Below are 21,195 nucleotides of genomic sequence, written 5' to 3'. Positions count from 1 at the left end.
GCGCCGCTGTCGGAAGAAGCCGAGGACGACGAAGGCACACTGTCTAGAGGAGTGACAGCCGACATTGGAGGAGTGCCTTGAGGGGTTGGAAGAGTATGAAGTGCTGCTTCAGCAGTGGTGGTGGGGTTTATTTCCATTGCAACGTCCTAGAGTGACGGAGTCACTGGAACCGAGATGGGAGGAGTCGGGAATTGTCCCCAAACGGCTGAGAAGTGGTAATAAAGATTCGATAGGAGGTGAATCCACTTGTGAGGGAAGTCTAAGGTGTCTGACGGTTTTAAGAGAGAGCGTGTGTATGGGAGAAAGGGAGATAGCGAGAGCGAGAGGGAGAGATAGCATGTATGTGCGAGTGGAGGGGGGGGAATACGGGTGGAAGACCGAGTGTATATGAGGCTTCTGAAAAACGATTGATAGGAAACTAAGTACTGTCCTGGGTAAGTACCGTACCGTGCCGTACGTTCAATTAATTAATATTAGTATCTCAGTAGTTGGGTAACTTCTGTTCGCCACGCGGGAACGGAAGGTCAAAAATCAGATCTAATATCTTCCCCCCTGGCACCACCGGGAAACCTCCGAGCCACACCAGCGACTAGATACGTCAGTCCCCGAACGCATTTGTCATTCGCGCCCTTGCTAAATGGTTGTGGGTAATGCTGGATTGTTGGAAGCAATTGTGTTCACAGTACAGTGCTGGATTCCATGGGTGATGGGACTGAGACGCCGAAAAACGGAGCAGGATTAACGGAGAGGGCGAAGGAGGGGGCAGGGGGTGGATGATGCGATATCACAGCAACAGAAACCCAACTTCGCCTGTACCGTATGTAGTTAAGCCTCAACTTAGTACAAACTGATGCCATCCCGTATCAGTTGTCATAGATACATATGGCGTGGCAGTGTCTCCACTCTGGCCTTTCTGCTGTGCATGCAACAGAATACAGAAGATGTACTTTACGGTATTAGGGTCTAACTCCGTCCACCTTCTAAGACAGTCCAATTTCGTCCGGCGATACTTATTCCTCAAAATGATCGTGCCCAATTGCCAGACCGCACTCCAGATGGTGGATGTTGGTGTCTCGAGAGTCGAGGGCCGGATAGCCGGGTTCCAGCAAAGGACCGACATTCCTAGTTGAGGAATCGCATCGGCGTGATGCAGTCAGTAAGAGGAGCTTGGTGACCAACTGGCGTCCATCTAGCTGGACGTTCACAGGTAGGCAAGATGATTGGCCTACAATTATACGAGACTCCAGGTACGAGGACTGGGAAATGTGATTCAAGGATGAATGCGGCTAGAGGATCATATCATGTGAAGCATGACCGGATAGTATGTAATTCAATCTCCCTCGCGCAGACTGTAAATATATTAAGTGATTGCTATACACGTATTGACCTGATTGCAGTATCTACCTTCCCAGGAATCCGGCCTTGGAGCCCGTTCCTGGAGCATGTCCATATGTCTTCACCAGCATCCCAACGCACCAGGCCGATGTCCGTTTTCTAGTCCGCTTGAACGCGGAGATGTGAGTAATGGCAAGTGAAAGACGACCGAAAAACGCCATAGGTTAAACCATCATGCTGATGAGGAATTAACGAATCGAAAGGGTGTGCCGGAGTGAAGTCTTCCAGGTCGTCACGTCGTGATCATTCGTAAAGCGCTCGTCATCCGCATAAAAAATGGGTGCTAGCAATCTTTATCCTGCTCCCGGGGACTATTCAACCAGTGACCTTGCTCCTGATTTAGAACGTCTCGCTATCCACACTATCGCGATAGCTCTCCAGGGAATCTGAGGCCAAAGGGTTAGCATTCAACTCTATCTTCAACGGGTGCGCATGCTGCACTCACCAAAACTCTTCTTGCTCATCATCTCCCTCATTCCACTCCCATTCCTCGGTGCTGCGCCAGGCATTGGCCGGGGCCCTGTAATCTTTCTCGTTGGCGTCTGCATCCGCGGCTGGTTCCGCAGGCTCGGACTCGGCGTCAATTCTTCGCGCATGTCCCGCAAGCTGCCTTCATCCAAGCTGTATCGCACGCTCGGGACCTCCTGAATGGGCGCAAGCGGCGGTGCGGCCTGGTAGCCTGCAAGCGTGTTGGGTGGCGCCGGCGGCATGCTGGTCAGTGTCGGACCGACGTATCGTGCGTCCGACTCGTCGTCCGTGGAGTGGTCCTCCTCGTCGGTGAGATGCTCGCGGGCATCGACGGCCGCTTTTCGTGGCTTGGTCGGGGACTGCGCTTGCGCTTGCGCTTGCGCACGCTCGGCGTAGCTACTTCGGGATGCGCCCGTCTGAGTGGCCGGCGCAGGGACGAGCGGTCCGTCATCACGGTACGAGCCGCCCGAGCTGCCGGAGAATCGCTGCCGATTCAGCGCGAGGGCCGGCTCCGATCCCCATTGGTCCTGTGGCTGCGCTATGCCGGAGGTGGTGTTGCTGACGCCCGAAAGATCGGATCCAAGACCGAAGTCCTTCGGATCGAAGCTGGTCGCAACCCCTTCCAGATGGTTCTGGTGACGTCCAGTCTGTCCTTGACGTGGCTGTGGATGCTGGAGATTGAGGCTGTTGCGATGGGCTTGGTATTTCGGATCCTCCTGTGATATGACGGATGCCTTCGACCGTCCCGAAGCCGTTTCAGGGATAAGCGGGGAGGGCGACCGTGGAATACCATGAGGCATGTCGATGTCGCCAGCTGCGGTGGGCATGTACGTGGCAGATGCTTGAACAACCGGAGATAGTTGCGCCTGCCCTTCGTGGGCGAGTGAGTTGGTGCTGCGAAGACGATCCTCATCATGGACGGCGTAGGTACCATCATCGTATTGCGTGACATCCAAGTTGCTACCGCTGCGACTGGCATCGGAGAAAGGTCGTTGGCGGGGTCCAGTGCTGCCTTGGAGACCAGTGGAGTCGGGAGCCGCGGTCGATGCGGTCGTCTTGCTCCAGCGAGACATACGTGGAATCCCGAACAGAGAACTGGAGGTTGACTTGTGCTTCTTCTCAGATGTTCGCGCTGGGGTATTCTCGGTGCTGCTTCCCTGCTGGAATTGTCCTGCGGTCTGACGAGGCGGTGTCAGATGCTTCTCCATCTCGGCACTAGGTGCCCTTGCCTTAGCTTTGTTTCGATAAGCCTCCTGGGTAGGCGTCAGGAGCCTCTGATCCGCAGCGGCTTGTGCCTTGGCCGAAGTGTATGGATGACTAGTCAGTGGGGCACGAACGTCATAATCCTGCTCATCTTCGTCGCCCTCAAGCACAGTGCTGATGCGGTTTCCTCGGGCGTGGCCTTCGCTTCCACCTCGTCCATCATAGCCTGAATGCAGACCATTCACGTGCCGCGAGCTGGGATTGGAAAAATACCCGCTCTGGTTTGGAGAGCTGTTCGTCCCGGCCCGTCCCTCGGGCTCGTAACCAGGATCCGCTGTACGTAGATGCTCGTAGCTGTTCACGCTTGCCGGCTGAGTCCTAGAGGCAACCGTCATATTTGCGGACATGCCCTGTGTCAGCTTCAGGCCTTCGACTTCCGACAACAGCTGCATGAGCATATCCTCAATCTTTGTCAGATCGCTGTTGCCCTTCATGCTCAAGCCCTTGAGGGCCCGGCGGAACACATTTTCACGCTTTTTCGACATTTCGTCCGTCTCTTCGCTGGATGCACCTCGAGGAGCCCGAGGACTGCCGAGTGGCTGTGGACGAGGGCCACCTAGAACCCGTTGAACGGTGATGTCTGCATTGCGATCTGCATTGCTCATAACCATGCCGTCCTGCTCTCGGATGAAGCGCTTCATCTCTTCCCACTGCGTGCGCATCTCGGCCGCGCTTCGGACGAGGGTGACGAGAATCTCGGTATCGCGGGCGTTCCGCTGGGCGTCTCGAACGGTGAGGTGGTCCATGAGAGCCACAACATCTTTGCTCTTGATTCGATCAATGCCTCGCCCGGTTGCCGAGTCGTAAAGGGGAGACTCCATCCCGGCACTCATGCCGGAGAGGTACTTCGCGCGGCTTTGGACATCCGGATACTCATCATCCATATCCTCATCTTCGCGGGCAAATGGTTGCGCCTTCATGTGCGTGTCCGTCTGATACCCCTCATCGTTATTGGCCATGGGAATGTTTCGTGACAATTCGGCTTTTTGACCCGGTTCCGCAGCTTCATGCACTGGATCATAGCCAGGATCCTCGTTGTACTCATCGTCCACTGTCGGCTGCATGTATCCCCGAGCATCAACCTCCTTGCCGATCGGGTCGACGTGCTCTCCGCTATTCTTTCCCCGCGACAAGCCGCGAGCCCCGATTTCCATAACCGCACCAGCCGCCGCCGCAGCAAGGGCTGCTCGCTTGTCAAATCCTAGTTTGTCACTGCCGCTCAGCCTCTTCGCGCCTTGGATCTCGGTCGGATTCGTGATGATATCGCTCTCATCGTCTGGAATGAAGCCAATCGCCGGCTCATCCTGGCCAGGGATTCCACGGGCAGACATCGTCACTGAAGGCTCTCGCTGTAGCTCCCGACTCACAGCACGGATTGAAGCGGTCTGAGTCGGAGACTCCATCTGCAACAAGGGCGTCTCGCGCGATTGTTTGCTGGTCGGAGTATGGTGGACTCTATCGATCGAATTCTCCTCCTTCAAAGAACGTGCCTGGTCTCGAATCGCGCCCCATCGTTCGCCGCTAGTTTCGTGCTGCAAATTGCGCGGGCTGTCGACATCTTGTGCGAGTCCACGATCTAGTGTTGCGGAGCCGGCTTGACTATGCGGAGCATCGAGATGGCTTCCTTGGCTACTCCGAACGCTCAGTGTACTCGGATCCAGGAGACTCGCGACGGCGCTCTCGACAGCGAGAGGGGTCCGAACGTACTCGGTCGTCTGGCCAACTTCACGCAGATTCTGTTGGTCCGCCGTCCAGTCATCTTCTGTATTTTCCGTGATTCGGGTGAGTCGTCTGGTTTCGTAGTCGTCAAGAGATTCGGGTCCGAACGTGACAGGCTCCGTACTCATCTCGTTTCGGTACCGATCATTCTCCTCATGGGCGCGGCGGAAGAACTCTTCAGCCTCACGTTCGATACCACCAGGCTCAATCGGAGAATCTTTGCCTGGCGTCCCGGCTGCACGAATGCGTGAAGGGCTGGGAGTGAATTGTCCCATGACCTCGTGGCTTCGCTCCATACTAAATCCATGCGGTCGATATGGTCTCGTTGTCCCTGATCGTGACATGCTGTCGGGGCTTCCAAGAGCACCCGCCATGGTGAGATCGTTCTCGTCGCGATAAGAGTCGACGCTTTGGATCGGCGAAACGACACTTCGAGATGGAGTTTGCGCAGTGGCACCGTCAAAAGCTTCCTCCGAAACATCATCGAATTCCCCGGGCTTTAGCCTTGCGATCGCGGCCGCCGCAGCCATTGCAGCGGGTGTGATAGCCATACCAGCGCCCGCGCTGGCCTGGGTGGGTTTCCCAGAACTGACGACGTCCTTTTCGCTTCTCGCGCTGCGGACAGTCTCGACGGGTGAAAGGTTATCGTGGTACGTGCCCAGGCCGTGCTTCAGGCTCACCGGAGTCCTTGTGGGGGTTCTTGTCGTCGGGCTGGTGATATGTCTGGGCGACCCTCTTGATACTTCCATGATTTCCCGCTCTTTCAAGGAAGACTTGCTTCGGGTTTTTCCTTTCGGTGTGAATGATCCTCGGTCAAGCGGACCCGCAGTCACATCGGTTGGAATGCTCCGGATCGAGTCTCTCGTGACATCGGAAACCAGTTCGCTTTGCATGGGCATTGGGGGGATGGGACCCGCCTCTCTTCGGGTCTCCTCATAGCTTTCGGAAACGCTTTCTCTGCGACTACGGCTTCCACTCTTTGAGGTGCTCCCTTTTCTCTTGCGCCTCTCGCGTCGATCAAGGTTACCCGAGCTGTCGTGCTTCTTCAATGCCGCAGCGGTCAAGGCGGTCGCAGCGGCGCCGGCCAATGCGCCAGCCGCAACATCGCGCGCTCGACCACCGCTCTTTTCGCCACTCGACTTGCGATGGACGTGAGCGCGTTCTTCCTCTCGAACCGTGCTCGAACTGTCTTTGCTGCTGCGGCGATGACGGCGTCGACCTCCTTCAACCATTTCACCGTGATCGTCCGTGAAAACGGAAGGGACGTCATGATCGTAGCTTCCGCTCCGAATGCGCGGTTCGCTGCTGACTTTGGAGACACGCCGTCTGCCGTCAGTGGCGTACGAGCTGCCCGTTCCAGTCGAAGTGATGGAATCTCGCAAGTAGGCTTTCTTATACCGGGCCTGCTCTTCTCGCAGGGTGGTAATTTCCGGGAGGATAAGACGGCGAATTGCATCTTCCACGGTAGCCAGGAGTTTCGGGTTGTTGATGCTCGAGGTTCCACTAATCGCAGAGGTCCCCGATCGGTCGCTTTTGTGGGACAATTCCGATCCAAGCAAAGCACCTTTCGCATCGGCATCTCTGCTGGAGCGGCGTTCGACGCCCTTGACTTTGGTCGACGAAGCGGCCCCTCGCTCGCCGCGTTGTTGACTCATGATCTTTTCCACCGCTTTCTGTGTAAGGCGTTCACGGCTCAGGCTTCGGCTTCGAGTGGGTGCTTTTAGCGTATCGACCGGGACCGGTACCGTCTCTTCGATCCTCTCCTCTTCTCTAATAGCTTGGGACTTCTTCGGGCTGCGGAAGGCAGGCTCGCCGGAGCCTTCGAGCATGCTGTCTGGGGGCATCGAAGAGATATCCGATCCAGCGATAAAAGCCGGTCCTCGGCTGATGTCGCTTCGACTGATATCGCTCTGTTCGATGAACTCGACTTCGACGGGAGGAATGGTGCTCAGATTGCTTCGATCGCTGTTGCTAATTTCGCTCGCCTCCAGCACTTTGTCGCTCTTGTTGTTCAGGCTAATCCGTCGTGTATAGCTCGGCGTCCGATTGCGGTCCGTTTGGGTGATCTGAACGTGATCGCCGCTGGTCCCGTCTCGTTTGGATTTGCGACCGGATGGAGTGACTCGCACGCGGACGGAGGGTCGCCGGGTTTCCTTTCCCTCGGTTTTGCTGGCTTCGAAATATTCGATCAGCAAGCTCGTCTGGCTGTTATGTGAGCCCTTCGCGTCACTATCTCTACGCTTCTTTGTCGTAATCGTGACCGGGGATCCGTCCTCGGGGATGGAGTACGAAGTCTTGTCGGTGCGATCGGTTCGCCTTGACAGATCCGTCTCGAGATCCGTCTCTTGGGCACCGGGACCGGTCTCCCAGCCAGAGGTGGAAGTGTCGGTCGGTGCGGGAAGTGGAGGTCGTTTGGGAGAACGGTGGGTGTCCACCCCCATCTTGAACGTACAGTAGCCTGATCAGGCGGCTGGATGCATAGTAAATGTAATAGCTAGGGCAAATCGATATTTGGAACAATACAAATAACGACTTCTGCAAGATATTTTTTTCTTCGGAAGCACAAGAGCTGTGCCGCGACCACAAGGACCGGTGAAGGGGAGTTTTCCTTATAAAGGGTTGATAGTCGAGTAGTGTAGGGGCCTTGGGGGGATGAGGCAGGAAAAAACGCAGAACGCTCAAAGGGCGAAGCAGGGCAAAGGATTCGTAACTGTGTGTCTCTTGTGTCGAACTTTCTGCGACTGCAATTGATATTCGTCAGCTGCTAGATTCGGTTGCTGCAGGACGGCACAGCACCTCAGCAATCCCCGATTTGCAGCAAGATCAGCGGAACATTTGAAGGGATCGAATTCAGTAACCCGGAGAAATGGCAACAGATTCCGAAGTGATTGAAATAAAAGCGAGCAAAGAAGGATGCTCAGGAGTAGGTAAGGAGATCGAAGGGGAAGCGATAGGCGTGATATTGAGCGATGCGTTGTCAACGGAGCATGGTAGATGAGATGTGTGAAGGACCAGAGTGATGGGAGGGAAGTGGAAGTGAAATTTCCGGTCCCACTCACACAGGCAGGAATCAGAATCAGGAATTAATTCAGCTAAGTGAAGCTAACGATAATAATTCCAGCGACAGGAATAATGAAGGGGGAGGAAAGGAAAATGGTGGAGGGATAATGGTCTCACAAGTGAGGGCTGTACAACTGTCATACAACTTTGGTGGCTGGAGGGGATCACTGTGCACTCTCTCACTGTGCAGGGAACCTCAAAGCTCTCCAATTGTCGGGTGGCGGATGGGCCTCGTCGCCCACAGCAACTGATCCAGACAAACGCCAGTGCTGAGTGGAGTGACTCCGTGCTCCGTCCAGGATGCCCCAATATTAATGATTTACCATTGATAATTGGTATCGATGCTACTCTTTTCTTTGCAAAGCTGTTCAGTTTTCATCCAGTGATGATACTATTATTGTTGGAGGGTTGTTGTCCATTGACTCGGTCCTGGGGAAACCTATTGATTAGCCTCCCACTCTCCGTCAGCCTCCCAGTCTGCCCGCCTCCACTCTTCCACGCTCTGGATATTCTAATATTCCTTTACTTGTTGTGATTAAAGTTATGGCTATCAACTATGAAGCAAGGAAAGCGTACGTACGCATATTGACAGCCAAGTACAGAATACGGTGCCTGGTATTAGCTGAATTCACTATCGGCTTCATGGATTTCTGCGATGATTACCCCGAATCCCAACGGATCCCCCGATCCCCCAATTACCTTCTGCACGGAATACTTAAACGAAATATATTCTATTCTATGGAGGATTAATATTACTTCCCACAAAAAGTTCCGGTCAAGTAGTACTTTGTCCGACTTCGAGTAAACACTGGACAGCGCATTCCCTGCCATCTTCAACTCCTCCCGCAGCATCCTAACGAATCATCTCCCTCCCACCAGCCATTTCTCCATACACCACCAGTCCACAGCCCTCGTTTTGCCACGCCGGCTGCTCCCTGGCTCCGGTGGAGGAGCCCACCTCGCCCAAACCATCGGTCGGCATCACTATCCCACGGAGTGAGCCTCTTTGCCTAGGCCCGCTTCATGCGAGGATACGTTCCTCAGAGGCTCCGACCCGGATGCGTGAACCCGATCCAGGCACGTTTGTGTGCGCATCCCATCGACCACTCAGAGGCAGACGACTGCTCGAACGGATGGTCGGTTGAGCGGTGTGCTTCAGCAGTCTCGTCGTGGTTGAGGCCCCAACGCTTGGAACCAGTAACCGTACGGGATCAGGCATAAGCCCACAGTCCTGTCGACGAATTATCAGCCAGTTTTAAGAGCCAAACGCATTGAAAGGTACGTATACTATTATTATCACGTTTGACTGGTGCATTGCTCCAGAACTAAAAAGTACCGGCCATTCCAATCAAGCTGCAGGAGCCTAGACAGCACCATCGTCTAAGACAGATTCCTCACAGACCTACTCCGTAGTTGTACGGAGTAGTAGAGTTGCCCTATGCGCTGTCCAGACACTTTACCTCATTAGAATATGGGTGTCGCCTTCGCCACTACTTGGGATATACTATATGGACCTGAAGGACCTGGGAACACACTGTTTAGTCGAGCCACGAAAGATCAACTTCGATGTCTATATCTCTTCAACCCTTTTCGTCGATGTCATGATAAACGATGGTCCCTCCTAGCGTCTCCCGGAGTGTCGTCCCAGTGCGACTGATATATAGTATTGATAAAACCTTAAATTCTCTGAAGGAGGCTCCCAACAACTGCACGCAGCTCTATCTGGAGAGCCTCGGGCCCGACACATTGGTGACAAGCCGCCGCTGAAGACCAACGAAACGGCATGAAACACAATACAATGCGGACAAGACATTTGCAGCCGGGAATCGATTGCTTGATCAAGATACAAAGAGCATGGATGAAGTAGCTGGTAAGGAAACGTGGTTTAGCGGAAGTAGTCTGAAGGGGCTTGATCATCTGTCGGGGTGGAAGTCCGTGATGGACGATACTGAGCCGCCTTAATATAGAAGATAGACCGTTGGTACCAGAATCTGAAGAAATGTACCATTGAGTGCACCCACAATATTCGAAACATAGCCTCAGTCGATATTTTAGCAAACGATGGCAGTTAATACGGGTGACAAACAATAATGAAATCGAATGTCCAAGAATAAGAAGCTCCACGGCAATGAGTGTGTTCGCTCGACCCGCAGAGTGGCTGTCTGCCGACTTCGTTACGCAACAGTTTGGTTTATTGCCCGAGGTGGGAGTTTGCGATGGGTTCTGGTTGGAGAAATTCCGAGAATGGATGGCTGGGCATGAGAAGATGCTGCCTGCTGGTCAACCCGAGTCACACGAGCCACCAGACGAAACAGGATTGCGCCTCATAACCTCATTGCCCTTCATTCCTGACACAGCAGACGGTTTAAAGAGGATCCCACGTCGAGATTACGCGAGCCCACCCACTTGCGTTGCAGCAGGAGAATTCAGGTGAGAAAACGTTCAATGGTATCTATAAGCTTGAAATACTCTAGCGCAACATTGGGGGTCCTCGCCTCAAGTTCGCACCAGGTCCGCTCGCTTCTTTCGGAACTTCTTCGCCTGGCTCGGTTGGCTTCCATATGCTCTTCTACCGTCCGGCTTCTTGTCCCGACTCATGCTGGCACCGAGGACGATGTCCACCCGTGGCGGTGCATTGAACCCAAAGCTCTTGGCCACCTTGACGAGGTCTAGACTATTGATATCGAACACCGATCTCAGCGAGTGGCTTGCGTACGCGTGGAGGTAGGACTTATAGCCCTCTTTGGCAGACTACGGCACCGTTAGCAATGGCATCACCGCGATCCGGGGAACGGGAACTTACTTTGTTCAGGTAATAGTTTTTGGAGATCAACTTCTCCAGCTGGCTCTGGATGTTCAGGATCTTTTTCTCCGGCAACTCAAACTCCACCAGGGGCACGCGCGCCTCTTTCAGATGCTTCAAGAAGCCCAATTCGGAGGGCTGTAAGAACATCAGACTCCGGCCCTTGGCATTGGATCCCCGTGCCGTTCGTCCGACGCGGTGAATATAGTCTCGCGGGTCATCCGGTGGATCGAACTGGATGATCCAGTCGACTGCCGGAATGTCCAACCCTCGTGCGGCAACGTCGGTAGCAACGAGGACTCCTTGGTCGGCGTTGCAGAATTCGAAGAAGGTGTTAGTTCGCTTCTGCTGTTTCTGTTTGCCGTGAAGGTCGAGGACCGGTAGATCAATGTAGTTCAGGAGCTCGGCGTAGTATGTGACGCATGCGCAGCTGCTGCAGAACACCATAATCTTTTTCTTCGGGTGCTTTTTAAGGAACGTAAACAGCAAACGGAAGCGTAGGTCGCTATCGCAGACTACGTAGCCCTGTTCAAGGCCTTCAACAGTGCTCACGTCTTTGTGGAAGTCGACGTTGATGTAGAGAGGGCCGGGCCGTAATGAGATGCGGGCAAGGTCTTCAACCTTAGTAGTTTGCGTGGCGGAGAACAGCATGGTCTGTCTATCATCATTAGGAAGGATCTTGACTATCTGCTTCATCTCATCTTCGAACCCCACTTCGAGGATCCGATCCGCTTCATCAATGATCAGTGCCTTGAGGTTTTTGTACACAAAGCCTTGAGTATTCTGCAAGTGGTCGAGCAGTCGTCCTGGGGTGGCAATGAGAAGGTTGACCCCTTTGGCGAGTTTCTCGGCTTCGGCGCGACGGTTGGCACCACCGATGACAATGCCAAAGGTCTGGCTGTGGTGCTCCATGAGCTCGCGAGCGACGCCGAAGATTTGAAGTGCCAGTTCTCGCGTGGGAGACACTACGATGACACCGGTTCCTGCATTTACAAGTCAATATTGTCCTTCAGAACCCCATTGCACATTTCATACCGTTTCGCGGTTTAAACCGCAATGCGCAGAGCATCTCGACCGCCGGGATTAAGAAGGCAAGAGTCTTCCCGGATCCAGTCTTCGCAGCACCCAGAACATCCCTTCCTGCCAACAGGGGAGGTATTCCACGCTGTTGGATCTCCGTCATTTCCGTGAATCCCATGCCTTCGATCGCTTGCATTGTCTTGGGGTTCAGGTTCAATTCGGAGAACTTCGTCGGCTCGTCGCCGGTGGTCGGCAGTCGCGGCGCCATAACGCCAGGCAAGTCCAGTTGTTCCGAAGGACTTTCGCCGTCTTTGTTCTCGACGGGGCCGGCATCTTCCTCGTCTGCACCGTCAACCTCCGTATCGCCTTGAGCGTCGCGAAAGTGGCTCTCGACTTCGTCTACCGGGCCTTGAAGCTCTTCTTCTTCTTCTTCTTCTTCTTCTTCGCGGCCCGGCACGGTCTCCTTCACAACAATCTTGTCGACAACCTCCTTGACTTTTACTTTTTGTTTCTTTGAAACCTTCTTGTCGGCCTTTGGAGCATCATCTGTTGGCACCAGATCTTTGCCCTTCTGGGTTGCAGGGTCACCCTTCGTAATGGCGGATTCGCTCTGTTTCCCGTGCTTTCGCTTTCGCTTTCGGGACTTGAGTTCGTCGTCGGCCATATTTGCAAATCTTCAACGGTTGCCGCGTCAAATAACTTTAGAATGGCTGTTTTCGATCGTCGTGAGATTGTGCTGTGGTGCCGTCGAAAAAATTACACTGAGAAAGTTGAGGTCCAAGCGCTGGTGCCAAGATTTCGATCGTCCCAGAAGTCGTCCGATACACGTGACCGTTCCGAGTCATATCAGATGCTACTCATAGTCATCCCGAGTCATGCATAGGTTTGACACTTTGACTGTCAAACTCTCGCCTCTCAAGTCTCCTCTCTCAAGTGGCTACGGAAGTATTCCATTCCAGCCAGAAATCTCAACCACTGACCTGCAGAGAGACTTTGATGCTTGACATCCTGATCCCATGGTCGTATTTAATTACGATGCTGTTCCTGTGCTGCGAAGAGGCGCCTCATCGGATCTATGGACATTATTAAGGCATCGCAGTTTTAATGGTCTCTTGTGCATGCTTTCACAGACGAACAATGGCATCCTCCACTGTCACAGCATGCTGGCACCATGCAAGACTGTCCGGTTTATGAAGCTATTGTTATTTTTCGAGTCCGTTCAAGACATTGGAGAATTGATGATATCCTAGCTAGAAAACAGATAGCCTCTCCTCTGCCATGAAAGGCGGGAGACTTTACTCTTAGTCGACGGACTGAGGGCCGACATTCCGTCTTTTGGCTATTCCGAGCCTCCATTATACTCCGTAACTCAGGATCGTGGCAGTGTGGCACAGAGTAAAAGCGCGAATAAAAGGTTCACCGCTACTTGAATTGTTGTTCCGAACCATTGGAGCATATTTCTTAATTGATGCGCAGCGGAGAACCGATTCCTTGCCAGACCCTCCGGGCTGCTTCAAGGTAGTTCTGGTAGGTACAGTGTTCCGCAATTGAGGACAGGATGACTGTATCGTATGTGTGGAGTATGGATTCTGGAGAAGGAAGAATCCGGAGAGCGGCACATTATCAGGCTAACGGTTTATGGCCGAGCCGAGGTCATTTCCCAGCGGATCTTTTGGTTTATCTACCAATCGCGATAGGGCTGTTGTTCCGTAAACGGATGTTGCTTAGTCGACAAAGATCTGGCCGCATCAGGGTGAAACTTCGCATCATCACATGAGATCAGTCAACTCTGGTCGTGCTCGAACCACTTTAATGATGTTATAATGTTATACCCAGCCACAGCACTTACCCTTTAGCTGTCAGGACGACGCATTTGCATGTGAACCAGGTGCGCCATCCACAATAAGGTAAGGTGCGGAGTAGCGACCTAGATGGAGAAGTGAGAGCGATATTGCTGCCACGTGATCACGGGCCGACAATGCCGTGCTACTCCTAGTCCGGTTAGATTGAAACTTCATCTCGTGTATGATTGGACGAAACCGAAACTCCTCGGCCAAGCGGAAGATCCTGATTGATGCCGCGATGGCGCCGATGCGACAAGGTCCGATACGTCGCGGTTTAATATATTACGGTAACTACGGAGTTTCGCAGTTCGCACTACTTACGCACTAGCTACTACTTGCTGGCTAATTGGTAACTGGTTACGGTAAACTGGCTTTTGGGTCTGATGCTGTGACAGAATGGCCGAGTGACTGACTGAGTCTTCGCGCACGCGACACCCAAGTTCGGCTTTCCGACTACATTCCACCTCCCGATGCGCGTCTCCCGAGGCACTGCCCGTCCTGGCTGCGGCAATTCCCCAGACAAATGCATATCCCTACACGTGCAGATCAAGCATCGTCAGCGTGGTCCGTAGCTGCTCCGGCATAACCCGACGGTTCTGGACCAATGGATCGGTCCTGATCACCTTGGCCCAGGGTCGTCAAGGATCCAGCGTAGGGATCTGTGACGTTGGGTTCGGAAAGGCGAAATCGGGTTTTTCATATACTCGAATGGCCCCGCTGCGAGTCACAATCCGGCCACTGTATACATTTCTTCATTTTTCGTACTTATTTACTCCCATTGTCCTCGTGGGCTCCTAAATTCCTTGCTCTCCACTCAGTCAACTATTCTTATTGCGTCTTCTGAGCAATTGGGTCCCCTCAGTCCTGCTACTCCTTGTACACTTTTGATCCGAGTCATCCTGTCGTCATACTTAGAACATCAACGCTCAGTCGCAGAAGCACATCATGGCATCTATCCAAGCTGAAGAGCAACAATATCAGGCCGAAGTGGCCGCCGTCAAGCAATGGTGGACGGATTCAAGATGGAGGCACACCAAGCGGCCTTTCACGGCAGAGCAGATTGTTGCCAAGAGAGGCAATTTGAGGATCCAGTATCCCGGAAATGAGCAGAGCAAGAAGCTGTGGAAGATCGTGGAGAGCAGATGGCAGACGAAGGAGGCCAGCTTCACCTATGGCTGTCTTGATCCGGTCATGGTCACCCAGATGGCCAAGTACCTTGACACGGTTTATGTCTCCGGCTGGCAGTGTTCCTCCACCGCCTCATCATCAGACGAGCCAGGCCCTGATCTGGCCGATTATCCTATGGTAAGTTGTCCTCAGCCGCTATGACCAGAGATGGCTACCCAGCCAGTGAGATTCTGTCGGCTCACAGGCTGTTCTCTTAGACTACTGTTCCTGACAAGGTCAATCACCTTTTCATGGCCCAGCTCTTCCACGACCGCAAGCAACGCGAAGAGCGCCTGTCTACCCCTATCCAAGAGCGCTCGAAGCTCGCCAATACCGATTTCCTCCGTCCGATCGTCGCCGATGCTGACACTGGCCACGGAGGATTGACAGCAGTGATGAAGTTGACTAAGCTTTTTATTGAGAGGGGCGCTGCAGGAATCCATATCGAGGACCAGGCTCCGGGCACGAAGAAGTGCGGACATATGGCAGGAAAGGTATTGGTGCCCATCAGTGAGCACATCAACCGTCTTGTCGCCATCAGGGCTCAAGCAGACATCATGGGTGAGTCATACCTGCTCTTCCTCGATTCATCGAATCTTTGGGAAAGACCAGGGTCATCGGTAACATCATTGCTGAACTCCTACAGGCACTGATCTTCTCGCAATTGCCCGAACCGATTCCGAAGCCGCAACTCTCATCACCACTACCATCGACCCGCGGGACCATGCTTTCATCCAGGGCAGCACCAACCCTGACCTCAAGCCCCTGAATGATCTCATGCTCGCCGCAGAGAAGGCTGGCAAGAACGGCGATCAGCTTCAGGCCATTGAGGACACCTGGCTCCAAAAGGCAGGGATCAAGCTCTTCAGTGAAGCTGTGGCCGATGCCATCAACGCCAGTCAGATCCCGAACAAGCAGGCTTTGATCCAACAATTCGCACAGCAGATCAAGGGCAAATCGAACGCCGATGCCCGTGCGATCGCGAGAGGCATCTTGGGTCGGGATGTTTACTTCAACTGGGAGGCACCGAGAACCCGTGAAGGGTACTACCGCTATCAGGGCGGTTGCCAATGCGCCATCAATCGCGCAGTGGCGTTTGCACCCTATGCCGACCTGATCTGGATGGAGAGCAAGCTGCCCGATTACGCGCAGGCGAAGGAATTCGCCGATGGCGTGCACGCCGTCTGGCCGGAGCAGAAGTGAGTGTTTCTCCCCATATGGCCCAATTGATACTAATGGGATTTCCAGACTTTCATACAACCTTTCTCCCTCCTTCAACTGGAAATCGGCCATGCCGCGTGACCAACAGGAAACCTATATCAAGCGCCTTGGCGAACTTGGGTATTGCTGGCAGTTCATCACTCTTGCCGGTCTGCACCAGACTGCGCTGATTGCCGACACCTTCTCAAAAGCATTCTCCAAGCATGGTATGCGGGCATATGGAGAGTTGATTCAGGAGCCTGAGATGGAGCGAGGCGTCGAAGTCGTTACGCACCAGAAATGGAGCGGAGCCAACTATGCCGATAACCTGTTGAAGATGGTGACTGGCGGTGTCAGCAGCACGAGCGCTATGGGTAAGGGAGTCACCGAGGACCAATTCCATTAAAGATGGAGCCGGTTGGAGGATTGAGGGAACGTTCGACTTTTGGTATGCGGATCGATATCGAATTATTCGGATTCTTGGGTGTATTCAAAAGCATGTTGGACAGCTTGGACAGATGGATCGCGAGGTTAGCTTTTGTACCGGTTCGCTGTAGGGATAGTAGTGGAAGCAATTTTGGACATCAATGCACATACTGAATGATATTTGATATGGCTGAAATTGATGTTACGCCATGAAACCTTCCATCAGTGAAGCGGAATGAATTCCTACCTGAATTAATCTATCCCAACTCCTTCATCCTAGGCTGCGGAATTCGGTTGCTAAGGCGGTCTTGGCGGAAGGGTGCTTCCTGTCAGTTACTCTGCAGTGCCACATCCAATATCCAACATCCAACACTCCCACCCGTCTCTCGTCCGTCTCTTATCCTTCGAGGCGGATGCACGCAATGCACTCAATGCAGTGATTGCTGTGATGCACGCATAATACGATCTGATCACTGATGGTCGATGATACCATTCGACAGTCCATGGTCGATGGATAAGTCGGCAACAGATGACGGGGGACCCCAGACCCCACAGCGTCGGAGTCGCCTACAGATCTCTGCTCCAGTTCTCCAACCACCACCAGACTGATGCTAAGTTGCTAAGTCCCGCAATTCCGCAATTCCGAAGTATCCACGCACACCAGGTCTGCTAGACCTCACTCATCACAGATTCCTTAGTCTAGTCATGTCTTCTCCTTCAACTGTTAATCGCATGGTTCCACTCTATTTGCTCCGCACCTTCTTTTTCTCACAGCATCTTTGCAGTCGTTGTTCATACTGAATCATCCCTATCAATGCTCATTGCTCGGACTTTGCGGTTTATTTCCGAGGGTAGCACCCCGTTTAAGACATCTCTACAGCATTTATACATATCCAGAAGGCGGCGGCGACCTATAAAAGTCTGATTTGGACAGTGATCTGTTGCCGTAGCATGAACTGATATCCATTCGTCTCTCCCCATTGCTTTTCACACTATCATGAAGGACTCCCCAGAGTCCGTCGAGACTTCAATTCATGCAGAACCACCTTCTCGTTCATCCTCCACGTCCGAATCATCAACAAGTGCCTACGGCGACGAGATCGAACATCTACAGGCTCCGTCCCAGCACGCCTCTGCCGACATCCGCAGACACACCACGCACGACAGCCATGTGGACGGCAACTTCTTTGCGCCCATTACATCCTGTACCGATGGCGGTGTCCTCGCCAAGTCAGGAACCCGCGCGACGGTGGGCACCCAAGGGGCCGAGACTGACTTCGAAGTCGACTTTGAAGACAGCGATCCAGGGAACCCAATGACATGGGCATTTTGGTATAAGGGATGGATAATTGGCTCGGTTTCATATTCCACAGCGACTGTTGTCCTGTATTCCACGTCATATACTTCGGCAATTCCAGGTATCATGGCCGAGTTTCACGTCGAGTCCCAGACAACGGCGGTCTTGGGCGTGACCACATATTTGCTGGGGTTGGCGGTAGGATCAGTTCTACTAGCGCCGCTGTCAGAGATGTATGGCCGGAGGCCGATCTATTTGATAGCGATGCTGCTGTTTGGTCTTTTGGTCTTGCCGTGTTCATTGGCCCAGAATTTGGAGGCGATCCTGGTGACGCGATTCTTTGGCGCGATTGCGGGAAGTGCGATGATCAGTAATGCTCCGGGAACGGTCAATGACATCGTGGAAGAAGACTATCGAGCAATGGCGTTCAGTATATGGAGTATCGGTCCTATGAATGGTGTAAGTTCCTTTCCCCATTGTTCGTATGTGTTTTGTGCTCCTTCCGATGTCTACCCGCGGGATTCGAGGTTGGATATCATCAGAGATGCAAGTTTCCGGCATACACTCTTGTGCTAACATCTTCTCCCTTTCAGCCAGTCCTTGGCCCTCTGGTTGGTGGGTTCGCGTATCAGTACCTGGGCTGGAGATGGACGAATTGGATCGTCCTCATCTGTAGTGGCGTGGCATTCTTATCGCTATGCACGATCAAGGAGACATATGCCCCGGAAATCTTGCGGTCAAGAGCCGCGAAAAAACGAAAGGAGACGGGAAATCAAAGGTGGGCGAGTAGATATGACGACCAAACAGCGTTCTGGCCATTGCTGAGGCTCAATCTGAGCCGGCCTTTCATCATCACGGTGACGGAACCCATTTGGTGAGCCCACCGCCTATATCGCGAAGAAGGATCCATGACTGACGATCCGCAGCATATTTTGGGACATTTACATTGCTGTAATCTATGGGATTCTCTACCTCTGCTTTGTTGCATATCCCTATGTTTTCTCAAACCTCCGCCACTGGACCCCAGGGTTTGTTGGCCTTGCCTTTTCCGGTATAGGCATTGGTTCTCTACTTGTCATCGGTCTCGAGCCAATGATCCGTCGCATGATTAATGCCCACGAGAAAGACCCGGAGACAGGAAAGCCGCCTCCGGAAGCGATGGTGAGCATGGTTTGTATCGCAGCCATCTTGATACCGGTGGGCGAGCTGATGTTCGCCTGGACGTGCACACCAAACGTGCACTGGATTGTCCCCATCATCGCTGGCGTGCCATTTGGGGCTGGTAACACGGCCGTCTTTATCTACGCCTCGACCTACCTCGTCCACTCATATGGCATATACGCCGCGTCCGCACTTGCTGGAAACTCTGTGTTTCGCTCCGTCCTTGGCGGCACGCTGCCGTTAGCTGGGCCTCTATTATATGATCGCCTTGGACCGAATTGGGCCGGAACATTTCTGGGTTTATTAGAGGTGCTTTTGGCACCGATTCCGTTCATCTTCTACCGATACGGGCACAAGATCCGGATGAAGAGCACCTTGATTCGACAGATGACCGAGGATAGAAAGAGACTAGAGACGAGAATGAGAAAACGAGAAGCGCGGCAACAAAGGAAAATAGCTACAGAGAAAGCAGAGAGCGAGGGGTTGGGGAAGGAGGTGTATCTCTCCGAAAAGGAGGAATCTCGGCCATCGAACATTGCAAAGGACTTAGAGGTAGGTAGATGATTGGTGGTCGGGACAATGAATTCGGCGTCTAATTGGCATGTCTTGTTATGGCCCTCTTGTGCACGCCGAAAATGTGACCTTTGTAGCCCACGGATGGTCTGAACAATCCAAGGACGATGAGGTATACGTACTACGGAGGCATCAAAAGTATCCTGATACCTGTTCGTAGGTACAGATAAGTGCTTACTGACTTCTATGAGGCGTGGGAACTCTTTCTAGGTTCGTACTTCTATCATTTTCAACTGCAATGTTCTCGTTTCACACATCATTCTCACTGCTGAGATCTCGACAACCCATATGGCCATATCATTCTCGTCAAGCAATAGCAATGTGTGTTGGCCAGTCTTGATTGGTCCATTGCCCCGGCATCGATGTCCTTCGTCTCGCAGCTCGAGACAGGCTCTTCCTACCTTCTACGATGGGTTGCTTTTCAACGATCCAGGCCGAATTTCGAAACATAGTACAGCAATATGTTCGCTTCCATAATCATTGCGAGCTGCATGGGAATGGACGCACCAAGAAGAGCAGGTGACAGGCGAGCATGGTTCGGACGTCACAATACCGATCCATTTCTCATCCTGAAGTAGAGTGCTGTAGCGAGAATAGCCGCAGTTAAGCTTGTTCCACTGTCTCCGTTTTCTCATTGTCAAATCGTATTCAGCACCCGGACCGGTGTCATGGGAGCAGATAATAACAGGGAATCCATGCATATACCTCCTGCACGAACGGGGACACAAAAGAGCTTCGGGATTCGGGATTCTGAACCCAAGTTCTGCTAACATTGCTACGATCCCTCGAACCGGAAATGGGTAGCTACCATTACTTATGCATCATTTTCAGCCTCTCTGCCAGGGCAGTTGAGCCTTAAAGGCGCATAGGCAACTGGCACGTTCTCTGTTCTTGTGTATCCCTGCATGGGATTGAAACAACTGTGTCGGACCGCCATTTCAAAGGGAGCAGGCGACCCTTGGTCTCACGATGCGCTCCTCGGGTTGCCGTTGGGCCTGTCATTTAGGTCACGAGAGCAGTTTGAAGTTGCGAAGGGAGCAGGTTTAAAGATCATTGCCACTCCAATGAGAGAATGAATTGCTAACGTGTACAATCATCATGATAACAAAGAAAGATCCAAGATACGGTTCGAAGGTACTCCACGTACAACATTCCACAGGATGCGACGGTGAGTCGGCAGCCAAGTCTATCTAGGACGCGAAGAGGAGGATAATCAGGATTCGCCATCGTTCCATCACCCATCAAAGCACCTGGCTTTGTGTCTCAACTAAACCAGACAGATCCCTCCAGTAACGGCCGCCTCGTCAAGGCCATCCGCAGCAGCTATGGGTCCGGTGTTAACGATTTCGAAGTTCTTGGAGTCATGGTCGTATTGGCCCTGTCTGCTACAACACAGTAGGGGCAGGGGGTTTCGACCACTCCTCTATTCATGCACTGTTTGCAGGATCGGCCTTCGCGGTAGCTGTTCGATGTCTTGAGCTTCAATCTCGCAGCGACGGAGCTTCTCACTGACCACACAGGGTTCCCTCCACACGAAGGACAAGTGCTCATGATGACACCCGCAACACAACCGTGGGCAGGCATTGTGTATTGAAGCGAAGACTGATTGATGGGTAGGTCTAAGAATGTTCGGCTAGGTTCAAAGGCGGAAAGGCTTTTTGAATTAGTGGGATGGGTTGGGAGTTAACACTCAATGGCGAGCAGCTACTGCCTTCTTATATACTACTCGAAATATTATCCGGATCGACGAACGGCCTACGGTACAGACCAGTTCATATCACTGGCGAATGCGGTCTTCA

General features: G+C 52.9%; 4 protein-coding genes across 4 annotated transcripts; 2 read left to right on the top strand and 2 right to left on the bottom strand.

Annotated features, from left to right (window-relative positions):
- Positions 1–1,734: 1,734 nt before the first annotated feature.
- Positions 1,735–7,286, bottom strand: P152DRAFT_451732 (uncharacterized protein; the record flags this gene model as incomplete). Its single annotated transcript, XM_033678250.1, has 2 exons — positions 1,735–1,781; positions 1,841–7,286. 2 exons carry the CDS (start codon positions 7,284–7,286, stop codon positions 1,735–1,737), a joined length of 5,493 nt encoding a protein of 1,830 aa, XP_033531415.1.
- Positions 7,287–10,401: 3,115 nt separating this feature from the next.
- P152DRAFT_441256 (ATP-dependent RNA helicase HAS1) lies at positions 10,402–12,392 on the bottom strand (the record flags this gene model as incomplete). Its single annotated transcript, XM_033677696.1, has 3 exons — positions 10,402–10,656; positions 10,709–11,691; positions 11,744–12,392. The coding sequence occupies 3 exons, from the start codon at positions 12,390–12,392 to the stop codon at positions 10,402–10,404; spliced, it is 1,887 nt and encodes a 628-aa protein (XP_033531414.1).
- A 2,125-nt stretch (positions 12,393–14,517) lies between these two features.
- On the top strand, positions 14,518–16,345 carry P152DRAFT_402579 (isocitrate lyase; the record flags this gene model as incomplete). The annotated part of the gene is made up of 4 exons (XM_033676662.1): positions 14,518–14,877; positions 14,958–15,300; positions 15,386–15,938; positions 15,988–16,345. 4 exons carry the CDS (start codon positions 14,518–14,520, stop codon positions 16,343–16,345), a joined length of 1,614 nt encoding a protein of 537 aa, XP_033531413.1.
- A 1,017-nt stretch (positions 16,346–17,362) lies between these two features.
- Positions 17,363–20,795, top strand: P152DRAFT_476190 (MFS general substrate transporter; the record flags this gene model as incomplete). Its single annotated transcript, XM_033681486.1, has 4 exons — positions 17,363–18,121; positions 18,256–18,536; positions 18,589–19,375; positions 20,673–20,795. 4 exons carry the CDS (start codon positions 17,363–17,365, stop codon positions 20,793–20,795), a joined length of 1,950 nt encoding a protein of 649 aa, XP_033531412.1.
- Between the last annotated feature and the right edge of the window lie 400 nt (positions 20,796–21,195).

This window comes from Eremomyces bilateralis (genome assembly GCF_010015585.1).
Source record: "Eremomyces bilateralis CBS 781.70 unplaced genomic scaffold P152scaffold_22, whole genome shotgun sequence".
Taxonomy (NCBI): Eukaryota; Fungi; Ascomycota; class Dothideomycetes; order Eremomycetales; family Eremomycetaceae; genus Eremomyces; species Eremomyces bilateralis.
The sequence above is the reverse complement of the archived record's forward strand: the minus strand, read 5'-3'. Positions and strand labels throughout refer to the sequence as shown.